Raw genomic sequence first — 22,714 nt, forward strand, 5'->3', positions numbered from 1 at the left:
TTACACGCAGCTTTCATAGGCTCTATCATTTTCGCAGGGCGGATGGAGATAGACGGCAGACAACACGCAATAGCCGAAAGAAAACTGCGAGACCAACGATTCCTCAGATGCGCATCCCTTGTGCACATCCATTACCGAGAAAACGGTTCGCCAACGCGGGCTAGAAAAAAAAAAGACCCCGGAGCACGCACGGCGCGATTCCCACCCCGTCCATCGTCCCTCAATGAAACCCTCGGTTGCCGTGACATCTCGAAAACCCAGGTTTTGTTTCCGCATTCCGCGAACAGCTGGTGCGTCCCGTGCTAACAAAAGGCTGTACCTCTTGCGGTTCAGGGCCGGCGGAAAAGTATTCGTTCTGCTCCGCTTATCGTTTTCTGAGACGGAAAGGAAAGGTGCGACACAGAAAACGCGATCCGGAGGCGACACTCGCATACTCTGCCCAGTCGTGTATAGACGGCAGACCACATCACACCTGCAGGCAGCTCTGTAACGAATCTTCGACTCCGAAACGCACTCTTGAATTCCCGAAGATGCAAACGCCGTCTCAGCCCCTGCATGCCCCGACGTTGACAAAAATGGCAGGAGAGAAAACAGGGGGTCGACACACGTAACTCGTCTTCTTTGAACGAAGGAGGCGAGAAATGGAGAAAAGAAAATCGACAGAGCGGGGCTTCGCGACTTCAAGCTAAGAAGAATTTCTACCCTTCCCGCACGCGGGATCTTCATACCCAAGGTGTCCCCTCGCCTATTTACCGAACCGCAACATATATTTTTATATACAGTGAAGCCTGCGTCCCTCAAGACTTACGATCGATCTCTTTTCCTGAGCGGAGGCCGAGATCGGGAATGCTTTGTCCCCGGTTTTTTATCCTTCGACTGCAGGCCATGTGCTTGTCTCTCTCTCTCCTGTTCCTCCTTGCGAATCTTGACGGTGCAAAACCAGCAAATCCAATCGCAGTCGTCCGGCGGTGGATTTTCTTCGTTGAAACCCGAGCAAGTCCAGTGGTACCAGCGCTCGCAGCCTGCACGCAATAGGGCAAGACAGAAGAAAAGGAAATTCCTGGGAAAATCGAGGAGCGAAAAAACGGTTCCATTGACAGATCGGGGACCCGTGTTTGCCTGCGCATCTGCTCTTGAAGCTGCCTACGTGACACCAGTCTGCTGTTTGGGCCTAAAACCACAGACATCGCTTCGGTGGTTTGACGTTCCTGCTTCTCTGGCATCCCGTTCTTCACTTCTTTTTTTTGAGGTCAACCTAGACTCTTCTTCCGCATGTCCCTTGCAGTTGCACTCTTCGTGATCTCTCTCCACCCCTGCTTTTCGTTAGATCTTGCGGGTCTTCTCACAGACAGTCTCTTGTCCCTCTCTTCTCCCGCGGGTAGCTCTGGTTCCTCCACTTGCTGTCGCCGTTCTCTACGCGCTCCCGGCCCCTGCGACTTCCTGTCCGTCCGATTTGCTTTCCTTTCCTGCTCTCTTCACTTCTCTTTCGCGCCCCGTAGCGCTCGCCCCTCTCCCGGGTCTCTCGGCTCTCGCATGCCACTCACAGTCGCATCCGACCCAGGCGAAGCCGTCTCCAGGGCCGCCGTCGGGCAACTCGTTATACATGCCTTTGCATATGGGGCAAAAGATCGGTTGTTTCTCTCCTTGGACTTGTCCAGGCGGGCCGATTTGCAGGTTTGTGGCGAGGACGTCGAGGACTGCTTGGTCGCATTCCTGTTTTTCTCCAGCTGCGCCTGCTTGATCTGTCGCTTCTTCGCCTTCTGTTTCGAACTGTCCCTGCTCGCCTTTCGCCAAGCGTCCACGCGACACAGCCTGAACGGCGTGCGCCACAGCCACGGAGGCTGCGGCGCTGATGCCTCGGTACCAACTCTCGCTCGCGAGCCTTGCGCTCGCAGACGCAGCGGCGCACACGCCTCGGGCCAGCTGCGGCAGGTCCACGGCTCTCCCTCGCAAGAGGTACGGAGGCATCACGAGAGACTCGGTCTCACAAGGAAAGGTGGAAGAGGCCAGCGACGCTGAGGTGAGGGGCGAGTCGGCTTCAGGCGTGGGCGGCGACGGTGACGCGCTTGTGCGCGTTTCAGGGTGCGAGCACGCGACAGATCCGTCTGGAGATGTCCGACTGTCTTTCTCGCTCTGGGCGGTGCCTGCGCCTGCCGCGTTCCTGCACTCTGCGCCGGCGTGCCTTTGGCCCTTCTCGCTGGGCTGTGCCTCGGAGTCTGTCGAGAACGTGAGAGCCGGTTCGGGCAGCACCTCGCCGTCCTGCAGAGTGAACAAGTCGAGCCCCGGACGCGCCAGGAAACTCGGGCGCCGAAGCGACTCTTGCGGAGACCACGTCAACCGCGCGGGATCAATCACCCGCTTCTCGCAGTCCAGAGGAGTCGCGGACTGCCTTGCCCGGCCTTCCGACTCTCCGAAGTGCGACGCATGCGAGCCTGACAGAGAGCGTAGGCCGCTTCGCGTCAGGAACGAAGGCGCGCTTCTTTCCTTCGACGCGGCCTCGCCAGGAGACACCGCAGCCCCCGGCCCTCCCGAAACGGAGACCCGCCTGCGCTTCGCGCCCGGCTCGCATGCAGAGCCTCCTCGGCCGCGCTCGAGACTCGTGCTGCCCCGACTCGACCGCCCCGCCGTTGTCTGCTCGTGCTCGTCCATCAGGCCGTCGGTCACATCGTACCCACAGAGCCAGCTGCGTCTCTCCCGCGACTCCGGCGTGGCAGGCTCGGAGGCGAACAACGCGCGGGCCGCGTCTGCCTCAGCGGAAGGCGACGGCAGCTCGAGGGCTTCTTCTTCGAAGGCGCGGCTTTGCTTGTACAGAGCGTCGCATATCGCAACCCCCGTGCAGTACAGTTCCCTCTGTTCCTCCAGATGCATCGGACTCGGCGGACCCGGGGTGAGCAGCGGATCACCTGACGGGCTGCCTTCCGCGTCGCTCTGGAGGCTGCTCCCGCCATGCCGGTCTCCTGGCCACCGCGACGAGCCGCTCCCCGCCCTCTTCCCCGTCAGACCGTCTGCCAGGTCGTGGCGCTGCTTCTTCCTCTCGCGCGCGGCCTCGAAGAACCCATCCTTATCTTCCGCGTTCCCAGACGAGCCGTCTTCCTCTTCTCTTCTACCAGACCCCAACCTGGGATGGGCAGACCCGACCGCGTCTTCGCGATCGAGGCGACTTCCTTTCGTCGCGCCGTCAAAGTCCTCGCGGCCACGCTTCTCCTTTTCGCCCTTCTTCCATTCCACGTGAGACAGCCGCTCGCGCCGCTTCTCGCCGAGCATCTTCAAGGCCGCCGGTGTCATGAACGCAGCGAACGACGGCAGCGCCGGCGGCGGCGCACGCTCCAGCTGAATTCCGACCAGGAAGAGCGACTGCAAGGAAAACAGAGGCCCAGCCGAGATACCCGCGAAACCCCTTCAGGCGACGCGCGCGCGATCAACCTCACAAACGCGACAAATGAGCGCGAGCAGAAACCCACTCCGAACCAAAGAAGATAGAAGCTGGACGGACGCACACAATCCCTACAGAAGGAGGTAGAAATGAATGCTTGAAAACAGGCTACAGACACATCTCTACACGTTTGGCGAAGCAGTCCAAGAAACGTATCTATATCTATCTATCTATCTATCTATCTATCTATCTATCTATCTATCTATCTATATATATATATATATATATATATATGGTGGAGGCGTACCGTGATTGACCGAATGGGGTCAGTGATAAGGAGCTGAAGGGGGTCAAAGAACCGATTCAAATCCCACGTGTCCTTGCGCTGCGGAAGGGCGAAAGGTTTGTGAGACGCCAGGCGCTGCTGCAGCAGTTTCCGATTCATTTGCGTTGTGTGCTCCAAACAGTAGGCGCGATGAATCTGCTGATCTAAGGACCGTCGTTGAGTCTCCATGCGGCAACCCAGTTGACGAGCACACGAAACGTGGAAACTGAAGAGAACAAGCAACGCAAACCACACACTCACTTTGTGTCTTCTAACCCAGACTCTATTCCCCGCGCCGGTCACACTTTCATACACAAACCCGAATATACACAAATGTGTATATAGACGCATATATATGTGTATATATGTATATATATATATATATATATATATATATGCGGTTACCTATGTGTGTGACAGTAGAGTATGGAGACGATTAGCATGGGTGGACGGACGACTTGAGAGCCACCGAGGAGTGTGGGGATCCCCTCGCAATCTGCACACGCTTCGCCTTTGTGGAAGCTGGACACATGTAGGTTGTTATGCGTCGAACCGCAATCTCCACCGGCGGCCAGAGCGCGCGGCGAAGCTCCCAGACCGACCACGAAACACAGAGGAGCACTGGACGATGTATGCTTCGCTGTTTTGTTGTCCTCCGCCTCTCTGCAAGCTCCTTTCCCTCTTTTTCGAGACTGGTCCTTACCTCGCCGAGCAACGGAATCCGTTGGAACAACAGGCCAGCGTCGCCCCTTGCTGCACATCCACACGGGAGACACATGAAGCCCATTGGTCCGCGAGAAGAAAGCGCGAAAGGCCGTGCAGCCGAAAAAATTCCCGACACCACAGCGCTCCTGTGTCCCACCGTCTGAGGGGACCAAATCGACCGGTGTCTCGCGCCACCTTCGAGTCCCTGCTGTTCCCTCCGTGTGGGTGTGCATGCGTTTCCAACTGTGGCCCTCCGCGGCATGTGCTCGCCCCAATCTCGCTCTGCTGCCCCTGGAGCCGGCCGCAGCGCGGCGTCTCGCCACGCTAGGCCGAGAAGACGACAGAGCAGTCGACAAGGCGAAGGGAAATTTCTTGCGTGTGTTTCTCTGCTGTATCTACACGCGCAGAGGCCTGGCGTACCTGGATGCCGCAGTACAGACACGGTTTCTCAAAGGCCTGCTTGGGGATGCTCCGAATGTTCTCCGAGGCGGTCGCCGCGAGTCGACTGGGGACCAGCCATTCTGCGCACAGCCAGTGCACCCACTGTTCTTCTTTCCGGTCCGCCGGCGGGTCCGCCGGATGTGCATGCGCCGCGCTCTGTGAGTTCTGCCGCCCGGAGGCGCTCGCGAAGCTCGAGCTGACGCTTGTCCTGAAAGACAGGTGGCGAAATGCGCGGCGCAGTCAATGAACGCGTAACCGGGACACGTTAGGGAAAACGCGCAGAGGGCTGTCAACCCTCTACCCAGTCTCCTTGGATCGCCGAAAAGACGAAACGACAAATGCCCGCCTTGCCTCTCTCTACTCCGGCTCTAAGCGTCAACGGGTCCAAAACCCACGAAAGGGCGAGTCTCCAGAACCCGCCATAAAACACCCCACACCACCGCACACGCACACACAACCCGCGATTCTTGTAGCACACTTGGATGTCCAAATTCATCTCGATACATATACACCTGCGCAGACGAAAACGTCTGCAGGAATCAGACCGATTTTGGGATGTGCAGGCTTCTAACGGACGGCAGAACCCGTCAAGACCTCTGTGTCATTTGCACGCTTTCAACCTTGGGCTCCCCTGAAATGACGCCAGACACCAGGCTCGCCACCTGCTCCTATTCATCTCCTACCTCCACATCTGTATATATATATATATATATATACATACATATACATATGCATATATACATACATATCCATATATATATATATATATATATATATGTATTAGTCTTTCTGAAAACCGGTAGTGTCGTTTGGCTTTGTGAAGCTTACCCGCCAGTTTTTCGGTTGCTTGTGAGACTTGGGGTGTCCTCGGGGATTCGCCGGACCAGCAGGCCGTCGATCCGCGAGCACAGAATGCATCGCGTCGCGGGGAAAGGTGTGCATGCATTGAGAACAGCTTCGCATCTCAGACACGTCCAGTCGGACTCTTCTTCGTTCTGTCTCTCTGCTTTCTTCTCGTTTTCTCTGTCTCCTGAGGCGTTCGGGCGTCGGCGCGTCGCCATCGTCGACACGGCGCTCTTCTCGCTTTTCGTTCGGCTTCCGCGTCTCAACTCGAGGGCGTCTTCCTCGTCTTCCTCGAGACGTCGATCTTCTTGGTCCTGCGCGTCGGAGAACAGAGCTCTCTTTCTGCTCGCCTCGCGATCTCGGTCGCCGTCGCCCGCCGCTCCCTTGAGCGTCTCTGCGCCCTTCGCGTCCTGCTCGTCTCGCCGATGTCTCTCCTGGTCTGTCTTCTCATCTCGCTCTGCGCCTTCGTCCTCGTCTTTCTCCTCTCTCTCGCGCTCTCGGCGCCCCGCAAACCCCTCTTTCGCGCCCCGGTGACGCTTCCCCGACAGCGCCCAGGACACGCGACCCTTGCCCTCGTCTCCTTCCTCGTCCGTATCGTCTTCCTCGGTGGCCTTCCAGGCGCGCCTTCTCTGGAGTCTCCCGGCCCGCGCAGCTGCTTCGCTGTTTGCGTAGCTCGACGCGCCGTACCTTGAGTAGAGAAACGCGGACGACGCACCTCCGAGAGACGCCGGCTGCGAGGACGCCTTCGTCGGGAGAGACCCCGAAGCGAGGCAGGCGACCGCGAAGGACGGCGGGGCGTCCCGACCGGTCTGGGCCCAGCACGCCCGACAGACGCGCACGTTGCAGCATCGACAAGTCAGCAAATCGACAACGGACGCTGCGCAGGTCCGCGAGGAGAACGCGCTGGACACGTACGCCACGCCGCTCGGGCTCTCAGAAGACCCGGACGGCGAATCGGGGACCGAAAAGACTCCCGTCTTGGCTGCGCGGCTGTTCTTGCCCAACGCGCCACACAGAGAGCACACCGTGATGTAGTCCTCTTGTTGGCGATTGAAGTGCCGAACCCGGTTTAAAAACGCCTTGGTCGAGTCCTCAGCAGACCGTGTTGAGGTCGCCGGATCGCCGCCCGGTTCCGCACTCTGCCTGCCTGGCGCTTCCGGCTTCAGGCCGACGTGCTTCCGCGCGACTCCCGAGCTGTCCGAGGCGCTTTCTTCCTTCGGTCTCGCCGCCGGCTGTGCCTCGCTCCAGAAGTCCAGCTCCGCACCTCGGCCGAGCTGGCGAACCGCGTCGATGAGCGCACACAGCGGCTCTTCGTCGCAGGCGGGAAGGGTGGGCCGCTCCGCGTCTTCTTGCCTCTCCTCCGTCGCCTTTCGCGTCGCTCGCTCGCCCGCAGACGGTGCCTCGAGAGCCAGGGCGAGACTGGGGGGTCGCGAAGGAGCGGCAGCCGGAGCTTTGCCTTCGCCGAGAGCCGCCAGGAGCGCGGTCGACGGTCCGGCGCAGTAGACGCCCCGGAGAAGGAAGAACAGCAGGAGGTCCACGACTGCATCGAGGAGACGCGCCACGTTCTGGACGCCTTGCCGAGCCAGGAAGCGGTCGTATGTGTCAACACCGAGAACGTCTGCCGCCTTGGTCTCCTCAAAAGCACATTTGAAGAGCTTCTCGTCCCCGGTGTGGTGCGGCAAACCCCAGTCTTTGATTGTGGTCAAACGCAGGAAGTCCACAGGCGACGAAAAAGACGCGAGCAACGAGCCGCTGCATGCGGACCCGTCTCTCCGCAAAGTTACCTTTCCCCTGTTCGCAGCCTCGCCCTCGACCTCCGCCAACCCGGAAGAAGCTGAAATGTCGCAGGCACCTTGCGTGGAAACGCTGTCTTTCTTCTCTTCGGCTTCGCCCTCCTCGCGCCCCACACTTCGCCCCTCTGCACTCTCCTCAGCTGCCCCGTCCCGCCCGGCTTCTCCTGGCGCGCCGCTTCGCGCCTGCTCACCGGCAGTCGCCGCCGAGTCAATCGTGGAGGTACGCCGGACGGCGAGCGCGGCGGCCGAGTCGAGCAAACGAGGGACACGCTTCGCGAAGAAGTTCGAGGGGGAGTTGCCGTGCAGGGGACTAAGCGGAAAGCCCGCCCCGGCCTGCAGGGGGTACCCGAGGCCCAGGGCCCCCGCGTCTGACCCGAGGAGTCCCGTGAGTTCAAAGTCGTTGCCCAGAAGCTTCCGGTGGCGCTCTCGCGCGAGCGTCTGGAGCTGGAAAAGAATTTGCATCTGACGCATGCGCTGCTGATACAGCGCCTCCTCGCGGGCCTGAAGTTCACGGTTCTCGTGCTGCGCGTTCTCGCTCTCGTCTTCGGAGTCCCCGACGCGCCTGTCCCCCCCGACCTGGGCGAACTCGGAGAGTGACCCTGGGCGCTGTTTCTGGTAAAATCTGCCCGACCCGGCGTCCGACCCTGGCGTCTGCGCACTGTTTTCGCGATGGCCGCGCGGCAGAAATCGCCCTCCTGGCCCCCGCTCAGGCAGGTTCGGCGCCCCGCGCCCCGCGAGATGGAAACTGCTCCGTCGCTTGTCGCCACACGCGCCTCCGAGGTCCAGAGGCCCACGAGACAGTCCGCCTGCAGAGAAAAGGAAACGGGCACAGAAGGAATGCGCGCAAAGAGTCCGTGACGCACGATCAGCCTGCGAACACTTGCTGACCACTGCGGACAAAAACGGGGCACAGCACTCACCAGCAGAAGCATTTTTCGAAGCCAGGTAGGAAGAGAGTCTCTCTCGGTCCGCGTGTCGTTTCATCGCATCCTGATGCGTCGCCCCCTGAGACCGACGCGCCAGCGGGGGCCTGCCCCGGCGCTTCCGGTGCGGCGGCGGCGGGTCGCCGGTGCTCGAAGGCGGCGCGTTCGCCGAGCTCGAGCCGCCGCCCGAAGCAGAGAAAAAGCTCGCCTCGCCCCAGTCGCCCCGAGACAAAGGGAGCGTCGGCGCGCGGGGACGCTGCAGGGAGTCCAGACCGCCGGTGTGACAGAACGGGGGGGCGAGCTCCGGAACCGCGGGAAGGCCTTCCCCTTGCCCCGAGGCCGCCCTGGAGACGCCATTTTGCGGATACGAAGCTGCGAAGGAGTCGAGGTCTCGGGCAGCGTGTGGGAGAACCGGGCTGTTTGCGTCCAGACGGCGTGACGCGCTGCTGTCCACATCTGGGAGAGAAGACGCGGCCGAGAGACCCACGCAGTCTTCCGAGACTCCACGCTGTTCTCTGAGGCTCCCACCTTCTCCCGCTAGAGACAGACCGCCGCCTCGCGCCGCGCAGGCCTTCCACTGGCTCAGATGCCCTTCCATAGTCTGGCCGTCTTTGCCCTCCGTGCGGTCTCCGGAGTCACACGAAGAAACACGCGCGGAGACACCCGCGGTCGAAGGCGTCGGGCCGTTGGAGAGACAGCGGTCGTCCGTTCCCTCGAAACGCCGCGCAGACGCTGCTGGCGCGCATTCGTCAGGTCGCAAGGGAAGAGACAGATGAGTCGTCTCGGCCTTTGATTCGCTTTCCGCGAACCATTCGCCTCGCTCTGCGCTCACCGCTCCGCCGTCTCCGTCCCGGCCGAGCCCACTCTCGTCCCCAGACGCGCCGGCTGCTGGGGCTCGCGCCGTAGATACGGGGCACGCGGCGTCTGCTTGATCAAGACCGGCCGCCTCACTATTTCCCTTCTGTCCTTTTGACGAGCTCTGCATATCTCCATCACCCCCCGCCGCGCCCCACGCGTCCTCGCCGTTTCCCACCGAAAGCGAATCTCTGCGTTCCGTGGTCTTCTCTCTCTCTTCGCCGTGCGGTTCTTCGCTCTCTCGGGCCTTCGCCGGGGCGGCATCCGCAGGACATTTCTCGGCTTGGGCCGCCGGAGGAGACACCGGGACCTCCCCGCTGCGGCCTGCGTCTTCGCGGAGCAAATCGGAAGAGACAGGCAGGCCCCGTTCGTGAGAACAGGAACTCGGTGAGGACGGCGAAGTCCCCGCAGGAACGTTTTCCGCCCCGCCTTGCTCCTCCGCGGCAGATGCGGCGACAGTCGGTTTCATCGCACCGGACGCGGAGCACGTCCAGGCATCCAGTGGCGCGGCGCACTGCCCCGCGCAAGAGGTTCCCTGCGTCCTCTGCTGTCCGTTCTCTTCCTCGACCTTCTGCAGGCCCGAAAAAGATCTGGATTCACTCGCAGCGGCTGGAGCGCGCAAGTCGTCAACTGGAAGGTTCCCACTTTCTTTCGCCGTGTCCGGTTGCGCTCCGTCGCTCCGTCCGTCTCCCTCTTCTGTGCGTTCGAGACCGCCTCGCGCTTCGCTGTCTCTCTCCTCGCCTCCACGTACTTTCACCACGCCCGACGCGCTCACGTTTCCGCCGGCGCTCGTCGCGTCCCCTGAAGAAGCTGCAAGGAGAGGAGAACACTGGGCCTCTTCGTGAGGTTGTTGGCTCCTCGCATGGGCGGCAAAAGACGCATGTGGGGGTTCACTTTCCGACGCGTCAAGCGACTGACTCTCGGCCTCGGCCCTTGCATCTGCCGCAGCGAAGGCGCTTTTCTCAGACGCACCACTGCCAGAGTTCTCCAGCAGAGCCCCCCTCGCGCTGCTCGAACATTCTACTTTGCTTTCCTGGACTCCCACCGCCTTTACTGCTTTCTCGCTCCCTTCTCCTCCCTGTTCTTCCACGCGAGCGCCGCGGTCACGTGGGCCGAAACCTACACCTGACCCGGCGTTCTTTGGCGACCGCCCCTCCGACGCACAAGTGTCTCCGTCACTCTTGTCCATGCTTCTTCCTGCCTCGACAGCTTCCTTCGCCTGTTCGGGGAAGGCGCCATCCATCACACACTCACGGGCTGTTGTGTCGAACGAGGCCTCTGTGGCTTTGCCGCCAACGCGGCTCAGTTCCTGTGCTTTCTCTTTCTCTTCTCCGCCAAGATCTTCCTCAGCGTCGCTGTCTTCTACGCGCCGCCGTCTCCGACATGACGGTTTCCTCGCGAACCGCCCTTCCTCTTCGTCGTCCTGGTCGCCGGCATCCCCCGAGACGGGCTGTCTTCTCGCCAGGTTGCTGTCTGCGGCACTCTCTTCTTCCTTTTCGCCTTCCCCTTTTCTGCTCGTCTTGGCTTCCCGTTCAGTCTCCGTTCTCTGCTCCGGCTCTTTCGCGGCCATCCCCGTCTCCTTCGATAGGCGAACGCCCGGGCACTCTCTGCCTTCGCCCTCGTCGCTCCTTTGCGCTCCCGAGAGGCTCGCCCCGCCCTCGAGGCGCTGAGGCGTCTCCGCGTCGGCGGGGCCCAGCGCCGGCAAACGAAGCGCAGGGAGTCCCAGAAGGTCTGCGAAAACGTCGCACAGGCCGTCGTAGCTCGGAAACAAAAGCGACTGGAGGGTGATCCCCAAGTGTCCCTTCCCGTTCCCGAACTTCCACTCGCCGGGTAGGTCTTCCTCGCGGCGTTTCACTGCTTCCCGTTCGCGGTTCGCCTGGAATTTCCGGAGAATCTGCAAGGCGCACATACACAAACCAGTCCGCGGAGCAAGAACCTAAGCAGACAGCAAAAACCAGTCGAACCTAGCGGACACTGACACCAGTGTCGCCGCTGCTTCTTCCTTCCCCGCGACCTTTCCCGCTCCTCACCAGAGTCGGCGCCTTGTTCTTTGCATGCTGACTGCAGAAGATGACAGGGCGTCCCATGTCCCAGTCGACCATGCAGCCAGGCGTCGCCGTCGCGCAGCTGACGTGGTACGTTCGCTGGCAGCCTGCGTGGCCGCACTGCCCCGGGGCGGGGCCTTGGTAGTGGCAGAAGAGACACCGAAGTCTGCTGCGGGACTCGTCCGCCTCGTAACTGACGCGGTCCGTGACTGTCGCGTTCAGGCTCAGGGCGCAGCGCAAGTGCGTCCACACCCCCTTCTGAAGAGGCAAGAAGCGGGCGAAAAGAAGATGGAAAAGAGGCAAGTGAAAGAATTCAGGGGCGCGACGGGCGCCAGGCGAGACGCGACGAGAAAACACGAAAGCGCGCAGGCTGGCGGACCCGTCAAGTGAAAGACGGGAAAACGCAGGAGAGACGAACAAAGAGTTGCCCACACCGTACAGTCGCAGCGAGACACGGCGACAGATCCTCAAATGCAAGATCACACGCACCTGCGTGCGAGGTCGGTGTGCACAGCCTTCCCAGCCGTATACCCACGGGAACAGATGACTATGGACAAGAAAAGTCCAGCAGTCGGGACTCGGAGACACGAGGAGGGAGATGAAATGTGAAGGGAGAGAAAGGAGACTCGGGACAAACAACTGACCTTGTCGGATTTCCTTGCAGGTCCGCCCCCGCGGCAGAAGGCGTCGTAGCCGCAGAGAGCACAGACGGGAATGCGCAAGACGACACTGAGGCCAGGGACGGGGAAGACGCGGACGACACATCGTCGTCGGGGATCCTTGCTGCAGTAGTTCTTGCTCGTCAGAGTCGCCCCCGGTTCGCCACTGCTCGGAGAGAAGCCGCCGGCGTGGGCGTTGTGGCGCATTCCGCACGATGGCGAAAAGGACGAAAATGGAGAGAATTTGTTCGACGGTGGCCCCTCACGAGAAACGGCGAAGGGCCCTGTCTGCATGTCCTCTTGCGTCGGCGTCCGACGGGCTGCGCTCGACGAGGGACTCGAAGCTGTCGGGCTCCCTGCGGTGTATTGACAGAAGAGAATTGGCGTGTCTCCATCCTTTCCTGAAGGCCCCTCGTCTCCGGAGGAATCGGAGAAAGTGTACGGCACCCTTCGGATGTAGTCCACCGCCGGGGTTGCGTCCTCAGGGGCGGCCAAGGAAGAGACGCCGGCGGCGTGTCTCTCTCGGCCGCCTTTGCCAGCGGAAGGCCCTCCGGTGTCGGCAGAGAACGGGCGGCTCCAGGAATCTCTCCCGAGCTCTTCTTCTCCCTTGCCTCTCCGCAATTCATCCTCGAGCTCTGCGGATCTGTCTCCCAGGCGCCCCCCTCCGAGTCGCCGGCCGTCGCCTGCGGCGGAGAACTCGCCACGCTCTGCGGAGCCCCGACTCGAACTTCTCGCGGCCTCTTCGTCTGTCGCCCAGGCCGGCAACATCCGGGCGCCGAGCATCGTCTGCGCGAGCGAAGAAATGCAGCCCTTCGGTCCTGCGCCGCGAACGCCTGGCCGGCTCCCACCCTCTTCCGACTCCGCTTTTCGGAATCGGCCTTCCTGGTCGTCTTTCTCCGTCCGAAGCGCGAGGCCCGAGCCGTCGCCTTGCGCGCCCGCGGTGTCGCCGAACGCCCCCGGCCCGCGCCCCGCCGCACTCCCGCGACTCGTGCTGCTCCGGCTGCTCTGGGCGGCGTTCGCGCACAAGCCGCCGCCATCGGCGACGACCCGCACGGCCGGCCACGCCAGAAGTTCCTGGACGGAGTACGCGCCGTTCGCGTGGAGAGTCGCGACGCCGTCGGCGTCGCCCGAATGTAAGCCGAATCCGGCGCCCTTCTCGGAGGCGGAGGTCCCTCGATCTCGTCGGCCGTGTCGGTTGTCCTTCCGACCGTGGCCGAGCGCGCCGGAGTCCGCTGGCGCTCGGCCCTTTCTTCTGCGTCGGCCGTCCCCGTACTGCAGCGCGAGAAGCTGGGGCCTGACCCAGGAGTCGAAGCGCTCGAGGCGCTCAAAGTGCCATCCCACGTAGCTCCCACGACACTCCGCAGCCTCGCCGAGCGAGCGCGGCCCTGCAGCCAAGCGAATCGCCGCGAGGGCAAGCTCGTCGTCCAGCTGCGGCAACTGCTTCCGCAACCATTCGCAGACCGGGCACAGCCACTCTTCCTCGTCTTCCCTGAAGGCGAATCCGCCGGCTCCACACACCGGCCGGCGCGCGTGGTTGGAGTCTGCAGGCGGATTCGCGCCCGAAGGCTCCTCGCCGTCAGCGAGACGAGATGCGCGCTGAGCACACGGGTCGTTCGACGCGCCGTCTATCTGGCCTTGAGGTCCCGGCTGCGGGCCCCCAAACGCAGAGAGAGACGTAGAGCTCGCCTCGCCGGAAGAACCGCGGGGTTTGTTCTTCTCGTCCTTGGCGCGCTCGCTCTTCTTCTTGTCGCGTTTCGGGCCACTGCCCCGCTCGCGCGCAGTCGCCGGCGCGAGGCCTTGATCGCCGCCAGCTTGCGCGACGCGCCGCTGTCTCCGCGTCGTCGAGGCCTTCACGAATTCCTCGTAGCTGCTCACGGCTCTGTGGCCCAGACAGAGAAAGTGGACTGGCTGGTAGCAGCCGTCGCAGAACATGATCGGGTCTTCGTCCCAGTCTTCGCCGCTCCCGCACACTGTGCAAAGCGCGCGCTCTGCCCACTCCGGAGGGAGGCGGCCGCTGGACGTGCAGCTGATGCGCAGCCGCAAAATGTCTCGCGACTGCTGAGTCAAGGTGTACGTGTGGCGAGTGTCCAAACTCGACTTGGCGCTCTGCTCAATGTAGTGCCGAAGCATGCGCTGCAAGCACACACACACACAGAGACACGCCGAGGGCTTACGTTCTGCTTTGCAGTTCAGACAGGGCCGAGGCACCGGCGTCGAGAAACTCTGAAAAAGAGAGACGCACGAAGCGGCTGGGGACGAGAAGAGCGACGGGCATGAAGGCGAGTGGCAAGCGACCGGAAAGTCGTGGAGAGACAGGGAGTCGGTGTTCGGGGGAAGACGCGGCGTTTTGTCTATCCAGCGGCGAAAACGCCTCGCCTCTGTCGCACTTGCGCCTGGTCTGAGGAGGCCTTCCGACTTACAGCCTCGACTTCCGCCCACGCTCGCCAGTCAGGCCTCTTCTCGCGCTCTATGGAGACTAGCAGTCGCGCGCACCTGAACGGAAAGGAGACAGGAGACACCGCAAGACAATGTGAGACGAAACGCGAGGGAATAGAGGAGGGTAGGCGGCACTGGAACGTTCGCCCCCTTTCCCTGCCTCTGACGAGGGAGAAGGAAGCCGAACACAAAGTGCACGCAGAAGCGTGTTTTCAGCTGAAAATGTCGTTTTAATCCATTACACACACAACCTAGATGTACAGTTTCTAGACAGCGCGTGCGTTTGGAAATGAACGTTCTGTCCCTCGGGCACCCCCCCCCCTCCGGGGTTTCGGATCTTCGCCTTTAAAAGGCGAGTCCGCCCACGAATCAGACTCCCGCCATTTGCGAGTCGTCAACTCCCTGCGTGAAAACCGCCACGATCGCATCGAGAAGAGAGAAAAAGGCAGGTGAGATAGAAAGAACGAAAGAGGCTTTTTCGCTTTAAAGGCCACCAAGTCGAGAAGCGTGTGCTGTCCTAGCCGACATGCCTGCGCCGCTGCGGCAGCTGCGGCGTTTGCACACGTCGCGATCGAGGCAGAAGCTCCTTCAGGGTGGTGAAACGCACTCCAAGGAAACAGCACAGAGATAAAGACACAGTGAAAACTTCAGCGAGGGCAACCGTCCGGGGAGCCGCGTTTTTCCGGCCTTACATTGCGCGCTTTTCATCCATCAGAGCTGCGAAGCGCCAGAGGAGGTTCTCGACTTCCGTCCCGAAAGCAGTCGATGCCATCAGCCTCCCTTTCGCTGTGCACGTCTCATCTTCCTTGTTCGCCTTTGCGTCCGGGCACGCGGCCTCGTTCTTTTTCGAAAAAACAACCATGTCCTCCTCTTCCTCTCTCGGCTCCTCTTGGGACTGTTTCCCGTCCACTTCCATGGCCTCGTTCTGCTGCCCTCTTTCCGTCATCGATGCGTCCTCTTCCTTGACGCGCGTGTGCCCCGCGGCATCGCCTCCCGCCTTGCTGTCATGTTCCTTATTGGAATCATGTACAGATACGTAGACGCCCCCTGCACTTTCACCACCGTTCTCGCCTCTGTTCTCCTTCTCGCCTCCGTGCAGAGCCAAAAACCTTGTCGGGTTCTCAAGACGTTCTTCCTGTTCTCCCCCTTGTCCTCCCTCGCTCTGTTCTCTCGCGCTTCTTCTCGTTTCTCCGTTCCCGTCCTTTGTTTCACAGCCTAAACCGCCGTCACCTTTGCGCCGCTCCTCATCGGTCCACCCCGTTCGGCACACTCTCTCCGCATGCTCGCCCTCTCCGACCGCGACAGAGCCTGCTGTTTCGAGTCGGATTCTGTTGTGTTCCTCTCCATCTTCCTTCGTGACTGCTGTATCTCCTGTCCCCTCCTTCCTCTCTTTGTTCGCCTTCTCGCCGCTCACACCGCTCAAGCTCACTCGCTGCGTTGGCCCCACGGCGCCGTCGCCTCCACCCGACACCTCCACGGAGTCCCCTTGGCACGCAGCCCCCGCCGCGGAAGAACAGGCCGGAGACGCTGTCCCTGCCGAAAGGGTAGAGGTGGGTACGGCGGCGAGACGGTCAGAGTCTGTCTTCTCGTCCTTTCCCTCAGGCGCCTCTGTGCGCGCCATGCTTCCCCCCGCCGTAGACGCGGGGTTCTTGAGCTGTGGAACCTCGTTTCCTGTCTCTTCTGCGCGAGGCGCGTCGACCTCACTGGCGTCGGCAAGCGCCTGGGAGTGACTGTCTCGCCCGTCTCTTTCCTGGCACGGCGAGGAGATGCCCGCCACGGTCTTCTCCCACGGCAGCGGAATAGCGCGATGGGCGCCTGACAAGTGCGCAGGGGCCTCCAGCATGAGCACGAGATGCCGGCCGTGCATGTGAATGCGGATCTTTTCTTCGAGATCCCTTCGTCCTCTCTCTTCCTCTCTCTCGCGCTTCTCCCTTTCTTCTTGTTCGTTTCCGTCCTTCTTCCCCGTCTCCCCCTTCTTCCCACCGGAGGCTGCTTGGGAACTGGGCGACGCCGAGCACGCGGCCTCGGTCTGCGGAGCGAGAGGCGCGAAGAAGACGGCAGTTGGAGAAGTGATCGACGATAGGGACAGAGGCTGAAGGCCCGCGTCGTATCGTCGAGCGTTCTCCTTTGCGATTTCGAAGAAGCTTCGCTCGCTAAAGAACCGTTTCCCCGTCTCCACATTCGCGTAGAACGTGTGGCGGCTGTCGACGTGCGTCATCTGGGCGCGCAGCAGCTCCAGGCGCACTCCCGACGGCACCATCATCTTCCTTTTTTCGCTGTAACGGAAACTCTCTGCCATTTCTGGAGGATACAAACAGCAGGCCGGTGGGAAAGGCTTCAGAGACGACTTCGCCCCAAAGAACGGGGGGACGAGGATCTCCGGTGGCGGCGCAGGGAGACACGACGCGAGCGACTCGCCAGAAGCTGAAGGCGAGGAGACAGCTTGGGGCTCCGCACAGAAGGACATGAACGACGCGCACCGTGACGCCGGCGCGAACGGAGCAGACGAGCCTGGGAACGCAGGGGGCGACGGCGGCGGAAAGAGAGAAGCGGCCAGCGAGGCCGTTGGAGACGAAGCACGCAGGCCGAAGGCCGGGAAGTCCCTGGGCGCCATCCCGCGGGGATCTCCAAAGCAATCGCCCACGGGCCCCGGTGGCAGGAGAGGAGGACACGGGAACGGAGGGAAGGAAGAGAACGGAAGAGACCCAGGGGGAGCCGAAGACGTGGACGGTCCACCCAGCGCCATGTCCCCAGGGCTCACCCTCGGCGGAAGGGACGGAGCGGGGAATCGAAAGGCAGACGGGGGCAGAGAAGACGGACGAGTCCAGTCCCCGCCCTTCGGACCAGACGAGAAGTCCCCACTTGCCTCCTCCAATTGTCCCGGCGAAGGGGCGACTCCCGAGGCGTCACAAGACGGCCAAGACGAGAGAGTCGCCGAGGCGATGCCGGAAGGCACAGGCACAGAAGGTGGTGCACAGGACGAGGCGGTAGATGAGGCAGACGACGAGGAAGAAGATGACGAAGAGGCAGATGAAGAGGTTGTGGAAGACGGGGGGGGACACGGCTGCGGAAAGCTACAAGAGGGCGGGGTCGGACCCGGAGTGGAAGGGCGCGCAGAGGGGAAAGAAGACGAGGAAGGAGTCGAGTGGCCGGGACGAGGAGGCGCAGAAGAGAAGCAAGGAGGTCGTGGAAACGAAGGCATGCCAGAAGGGTAGGGACTGAAAGGATGGCCCAGCGAACAAAATGGCTTCCCCGGAGGACACGGGGGGAACGGCGGGTACGGGTGCGGACGGTAACAGGCAAGAGGACACGGCCCAGGCGAGGAACCCGGGGCCGGCTCAGAAGTTGGGGCTGAAGACGAGGCCGGAGACGATGGGGCGGCGCCCGCGGGAAACGCTGGGCCGCCGAACTGCGCAGAGCCCGAGCAGAGGTTGTGGGCATCGGGAGAGGCAAACGGGCGAGCTGGAGGGTACGACGCCGCCACAGGAGAGACGGGCACGCCCGCGCCGCAGTAAGGTGGCCCAAAGAACGACGACGGCAGAGAGTAAGGCGAAGCAGACGCGGGGTACGGGGCGGGCGCGGGCCCCGGGAAAGAGAACAAGGATGACCCACTCGCGGAGACAGACCGTACAGGAGGGCGCATCGAGAAAGGCGCAGAGGGTGCAGCCGAAGGGACGCCTGGAGGCGGAGGCGAACAGATCGCCGCGGGAGCCCCAGAACCGCTTCCACTGCATGCAGATTCTGACGGTGGCGAGGCCGCATGCGACGGCCCCGCGCCCTCCGCGTCACGTGGCGGGAAGCCGCGCTCGGATGCAGAGACAGCCGAGGAAGGCGAAGACGGAGGTCCGTTCTTCGAGGGAGAAGCATGGCATGCGATCGACGGCGACGGACGAGCCGAAGCATCTTGTGGAGACTGTTTTTCACGCGCGGGTTCTACCCAGCACAAGGTCTCGGGATCTCCGCCTCGGGCGCTCTCTCCGTTCGCGCCCGACGTCCCGGGGTTTCCATTTCCGAAAATATGGAACGGAGGAACCGTTTTCTCCGGCCACGCCGGTCTCCCCCAGCATGGGCTCGGTGCGACTTCCCCGCAGGCACCGTTTGGTGCGCTCTGCACAGGTCCGCAACAGGCGAGCGACGCAGAGACGCGAGCGCAAGCTTTCAGCGGGATGGAGGATCCTCTGGAGCCCTGGGAGACGGGCGCATGCCCCGGCCGACCTTCCGCGCAATCAATCCACGCGGGGAGAGGCCCAGACAGGACGGTGGGAAGCGGCAGCCGTCGCCTCGGTCGCTTTCGCGGCGAGGCGAAGAGCAGCGCAGCTGAACTCGGAGACAAAGATGCCCGGGGTTTGCTCGACGACGGCTCTGTCTGGGTCTCTGGGAGACTCTCGCGTCTCATGAAGCGGCCTGTGCTGCTTCTTGGCGGGAGGGGAACCGGAGGGCCCGTTCCTGGCGTTCTCTTCTTCTCGTCCTTCGACGTGCCGCGCTTCCCGCTCGTTCGCTCCCCGCCGGACCCTGTGGAACTCGAGCGTCTCCGTCTCCTGCCTCCAGGACTCTTCACCTGGCCCCCGTCCTTTGAAAGATCTCGCCGCTGCGCAGCGCCGTGTTGCTCCGCCTCCGGGCGCACGCTCACGGGTCGGGGCGCACACTCACTCCCTGCGCTCTTCAGCTTCTCGCGACTCCTTTCCGCATCCCGCACCAGTGTGCCGAACTCCCCATTTCGACTGGGTTCCTGGGAGCTAGAACCTCGAGGAGAGACGCGATCGGCAGGCTCCAAACTCATCGACACCAGCTTCGCAGTCGAGGCCCTCGCCCCGTCCTCCTCTCGGGTCTCTGCCTCCCCGTCCTCCCCACAGTCCTCAGCGAAGTTGCTCCCGTCCACAGGCGCAGGGGCGTGTGCGTGCGCGTCCCAGTCGGCCGAGGTCGTCGTCGCCGCCTCCATCACGACCGCGAGGAAGGCGGAGACATCTCCTTGGGCGTTCGTGTCCGCGGGGAAGTCTGCTGGACGCACATTCGGCGGCACAAACATGCTGAGGACGAAGGCATCCGGAGGTCTGCAGGTAGGGAAGGCAGGAAGACGCATCGCCCCGTTCCACTTCTTGTTGACGGTTGGTACGAACAAGTCGTCTGCTCCCGCCTCGCCGAGGTCCTCTTCGCCGCCCTCCAGAACGGCCTTCGCCTCGCGCCCCACCGGACTACTCCGGCGGCTCCTCTCTTTCTCGCTGGGGTCCCGCGCGCTCACCCGCGCCTCTTTCTCGCCAGGCGCAGACCCAGAAAGTCGCGAACTGGCCTTCTCGTGGAGCGGGGCGAACGTGCCGTCGCGTCTTCTCGCGGGTGCCTGGCCCTCCCCCCGGCAGTCTGTTCCCACTTGGCGGAAGTGAGCGAAACCGGATTCGGAGTCGCTGCTGCGCCGAGGACGCCCCGCCAGCGCGAGGCGTCTCTCGCGGCCTCCGCCTCCAGACGTTCGCCCTGCGGGACTCGCAGGGGCTGAGAACACGTCGCCCTCGCCCGTCTCCTCGCGGTCGAAAATGGGCCCTCTCCTCGGCCCCGCCCGGCCCCCGCCGCACGCAGACGACCCGAGACGGCTGGCGGCCCGCGGCGCAGAAGCGGCTCGGCGCTGGGTTTCGCCAGAATGCGAGAACACGGTCAAGTCCCGAGACTGGTACTTTAGGTGTGCATTCAGTTGGAGCTCGTGGAGAGAGGTGAGCAACACCGGATCGTTCGCCCCGGGAACGAGAGAGAAAATGCTCCGGTTCTTGTTCATCTGGAGACACAACGCCTCCTTCTCGTCTTCTTCGCGCTTCCACATTTCCGAGGGGGAGATCGTCCTCTCAAAGCCCTTTCTCGGGCTCACCTTCGCATCCGAGACCCCGCTCAACGACACGGCCGCGGGCTTCACCCGTTTACTGTCATCTTCTCGCTCTTCGACTTCCCGCTTCACTCCTGACAACAGTGTGGCGGACGTCACACGCGAATAGAGCCCTTCGCTGCTTTTGTCCGCATCCGGTAGGCTCTCCTCTCTGCCTCCCTGACTGCATTTGGAGAGACTCGGCTGAGCCGGCGACGTGCAGTCCTGCGCGACCTTTTCGCGGTCTCCCTCATTATTCTCTCCGTTGTCGTCCTCGCCTGTGGAGTGAATCCCAGCTGGCCTCGCCTCGCAGCACTCCACAGACCCACGCCGACTCGCCTTGCCCGCGCGTCCACCTTCCCCTGGCGGATTGGAAGGCCGCACGGCGCTGTCTCCAGTCTCTCCCGCTCCTCTCCCCTCAGTGTCCAGTCTGCAGGAGTCGCTTGCCTGTCCGCCGGGGGACTTGCGACCGCTGCAGAGTCCCTCTTCTCTGCCGCGATGTGTCTCCTGTTTTACTAGACCTGGTAACTCCTCCGTCACTCCGTCTGCATGTTCGTCCACCGCCTGGTGATCTTCTAGGTCCCCGTCACTGCCTCCGCCCGCGCCGCCACGCGAACGCTCGTGGGATTCTTTCTTCTCTGCTTCCGGACTGCCATTCGCATCTGTCCTGCGTGCGCAAGGAGCCGCCGAATCCTGTTCAGCGTCGCCTGCTGACGATTCGTCAGCGTCTCCTCTCATCTCCTTCGAACCTACACACTCGGCAGGCGAGTCGCCAGAGGTGAACAGTGAATGCGTCGGCAGCCGATTCGTGGCGCGACTCTCTGGACGGCCCGTCTTCTCGGCTTCTGAGGAGAGACAGCTCTCCTCGCGCTCTTTCTTCTCGCCTTCCACCCTCCCCGCCGTTCGCGCTTGAGAGCGGCCGCCTTGTTTCTTTCGCTCCAAAGCCGCTTTCTTCTCCCGAGGAGGCGGGGAAGCCAGCGCTGTCGGATCCAAGTCAACAAGCAAATTCGATGGCCACATGTGCCGGACGATCCTCCCCGTCTCCCCCGAGTACGACGGCCGCTCCAGGGAAATCTTTCCCGTGTGGTGGGGCCAGATCTGCACGAGACAGTTGGGCACAGATGGGCCAGCAGAACGAAGAAGCGAGGGAGCAAAAGTCCGAGGTCGAGACGAAGCGAGACGCGAAGGCGAAAGGGAAGGACGCGTTTCTGCGCATCGGCCGCCCTCGCCATCGGACGCTGCGCTCCTCCGAGAGGTGTTCGGAACATTCCTAGGCACATCGGCGTCCACGGGTGCGGCAGCCGAGGCCGACAGGCCCAAGGAGACCGCAGCCTCGCCGGCTTGGTCGCCAGCGGGGACGGACTGAGGGGTGTCTAGACTAGACGCAGACGTGCTTCGGCGCAGCGGGGACAGCGACGGCGGTGGCGTGCGTTCGGAGAGGCAACTGGCCTCATCTGTGAGGTTCCGACTGCCCCCCGCTGCGTCAGCCGAAGAGGAACGGACGGGGTGGGACGAAGCGTCTCGGTCTGGCGGTGCTTCTTCGGCGGATCGGCTTCGGCACGGCGGAGACGATGCCACGCGTTTGTGGCTGTCGTCCGCCGTCTGCTCGCCTTCATCGCGAGCTTTGTCCTGTACAGCCTCTGCGCAGGCGTCGGCGACAGGCGGGCGAGCGCCGCCGTCTCCGCTCTTCCGGCCACGCCGCAAGAAGTCCCCCACAGGGACTCTCAGCGCGAACGCCTGCGACGGTTCACCGGGGGAGTTGCGGCCCGCAGAGCGGTCGCCTGCGTGTCCTTGACTCCGGGATCGCAGATAGGGAAGAACCGCCGAAAGAAAGGCCTCGCTGCTGCGCTTGTGATGGTGGAGAAGACCCAGAAGCCGGGGATTGATGGCGCTGAAAAATTCCACGTCCTTCTCTATCCAGAAGCGTTCTTCCTCAGTGTCACTGCACCCGGCTCGATCGCCGAAGGAGCCCGAGGCTCCTTCCGCGCTATTCCCGCCTCCAGCGCGCCCGCCACTTCGGCCGCGCGACTGCCGAGCGGCGCGCTGCATGGAGCCGCCCGCCATGTTGGCCCGAAACTGTCTCTCCGGAGAGCAGAGCGCGCTGCGGAGGGCGACCACCGAGGAAGGGACAGGACGCGCCGGGCAACGAGGGGAGCCGACGACGCGCGGTTGTCTAAAGGGAAGAGCCGGGAAAAGAGGAATCAGACGAAACTGGGGAGACCCGGAACACCTTCTCTCTCAAAAGGGGGGGCGCGCCAGCTTCGCACCTCTCGAAGGTACAAAAAACCCCTGCTTCGGGAACTGGAGTGCGGGACACGAGCGAATCTCCCTGAGGACGTGGAACCCGAGCACGGGAAAAGAGGCGACCGAAAGAGTAAACGGAGCTTTGACGTGGAAAGCTGAACTGACGAGATGTCCATCGGCCCGTGACCCTGTTGAAGGCCACCAGGGATAAGTGCCTCCTGGACAAG

The 22,714-nt window shown here is 62.5% G+C and overlaps 1 protein-coding gene across 1 annotated transcript; it reads right to left on the reverse strand.

Annotated features, from left to right (window-relative positions):
• Positions 1-22,307, reverse strand: NCLIV_048300 (hypothetical protein; the record flags this gene model as incomplete). The annotated part of the gene is made up of 12 exons (XM_003884382.1): positions 1-160; positions 809-1,022; positions 1,545-3,354; positions 3,681-3,924; positions 4,402-4,451; positions 4,824-5,052; positions 5,673-8,286; positions 8,401-11,152; positions 11,289-11,561; positions 11,948-14,095; positions 14,383-14,455; positions 15,091-22,307. The coding sequence occupies 12 exons, from the start codon at positions 22,305-22,307 to the stop codon at positions 1-3; spliced, it is 17,784 nt and encodes a 5,927-aa protein (XP_003884431.1).
• Between the last annotated feature and the right edge of the window lie 407 nt (positions 22,308-22,714).

The sequence above is a fragment of the Neospora caninum genome, chromosome X (assembly GCF_000208865.1).
Source record: "Neospora caninum Liverpool complete genome, chromosome X".
NCBI lineage: Eukaryota > Apicomplexa > Conoidasida > Eucoccidiorida > Sarcocystidae > Neospora > Neospora caninum.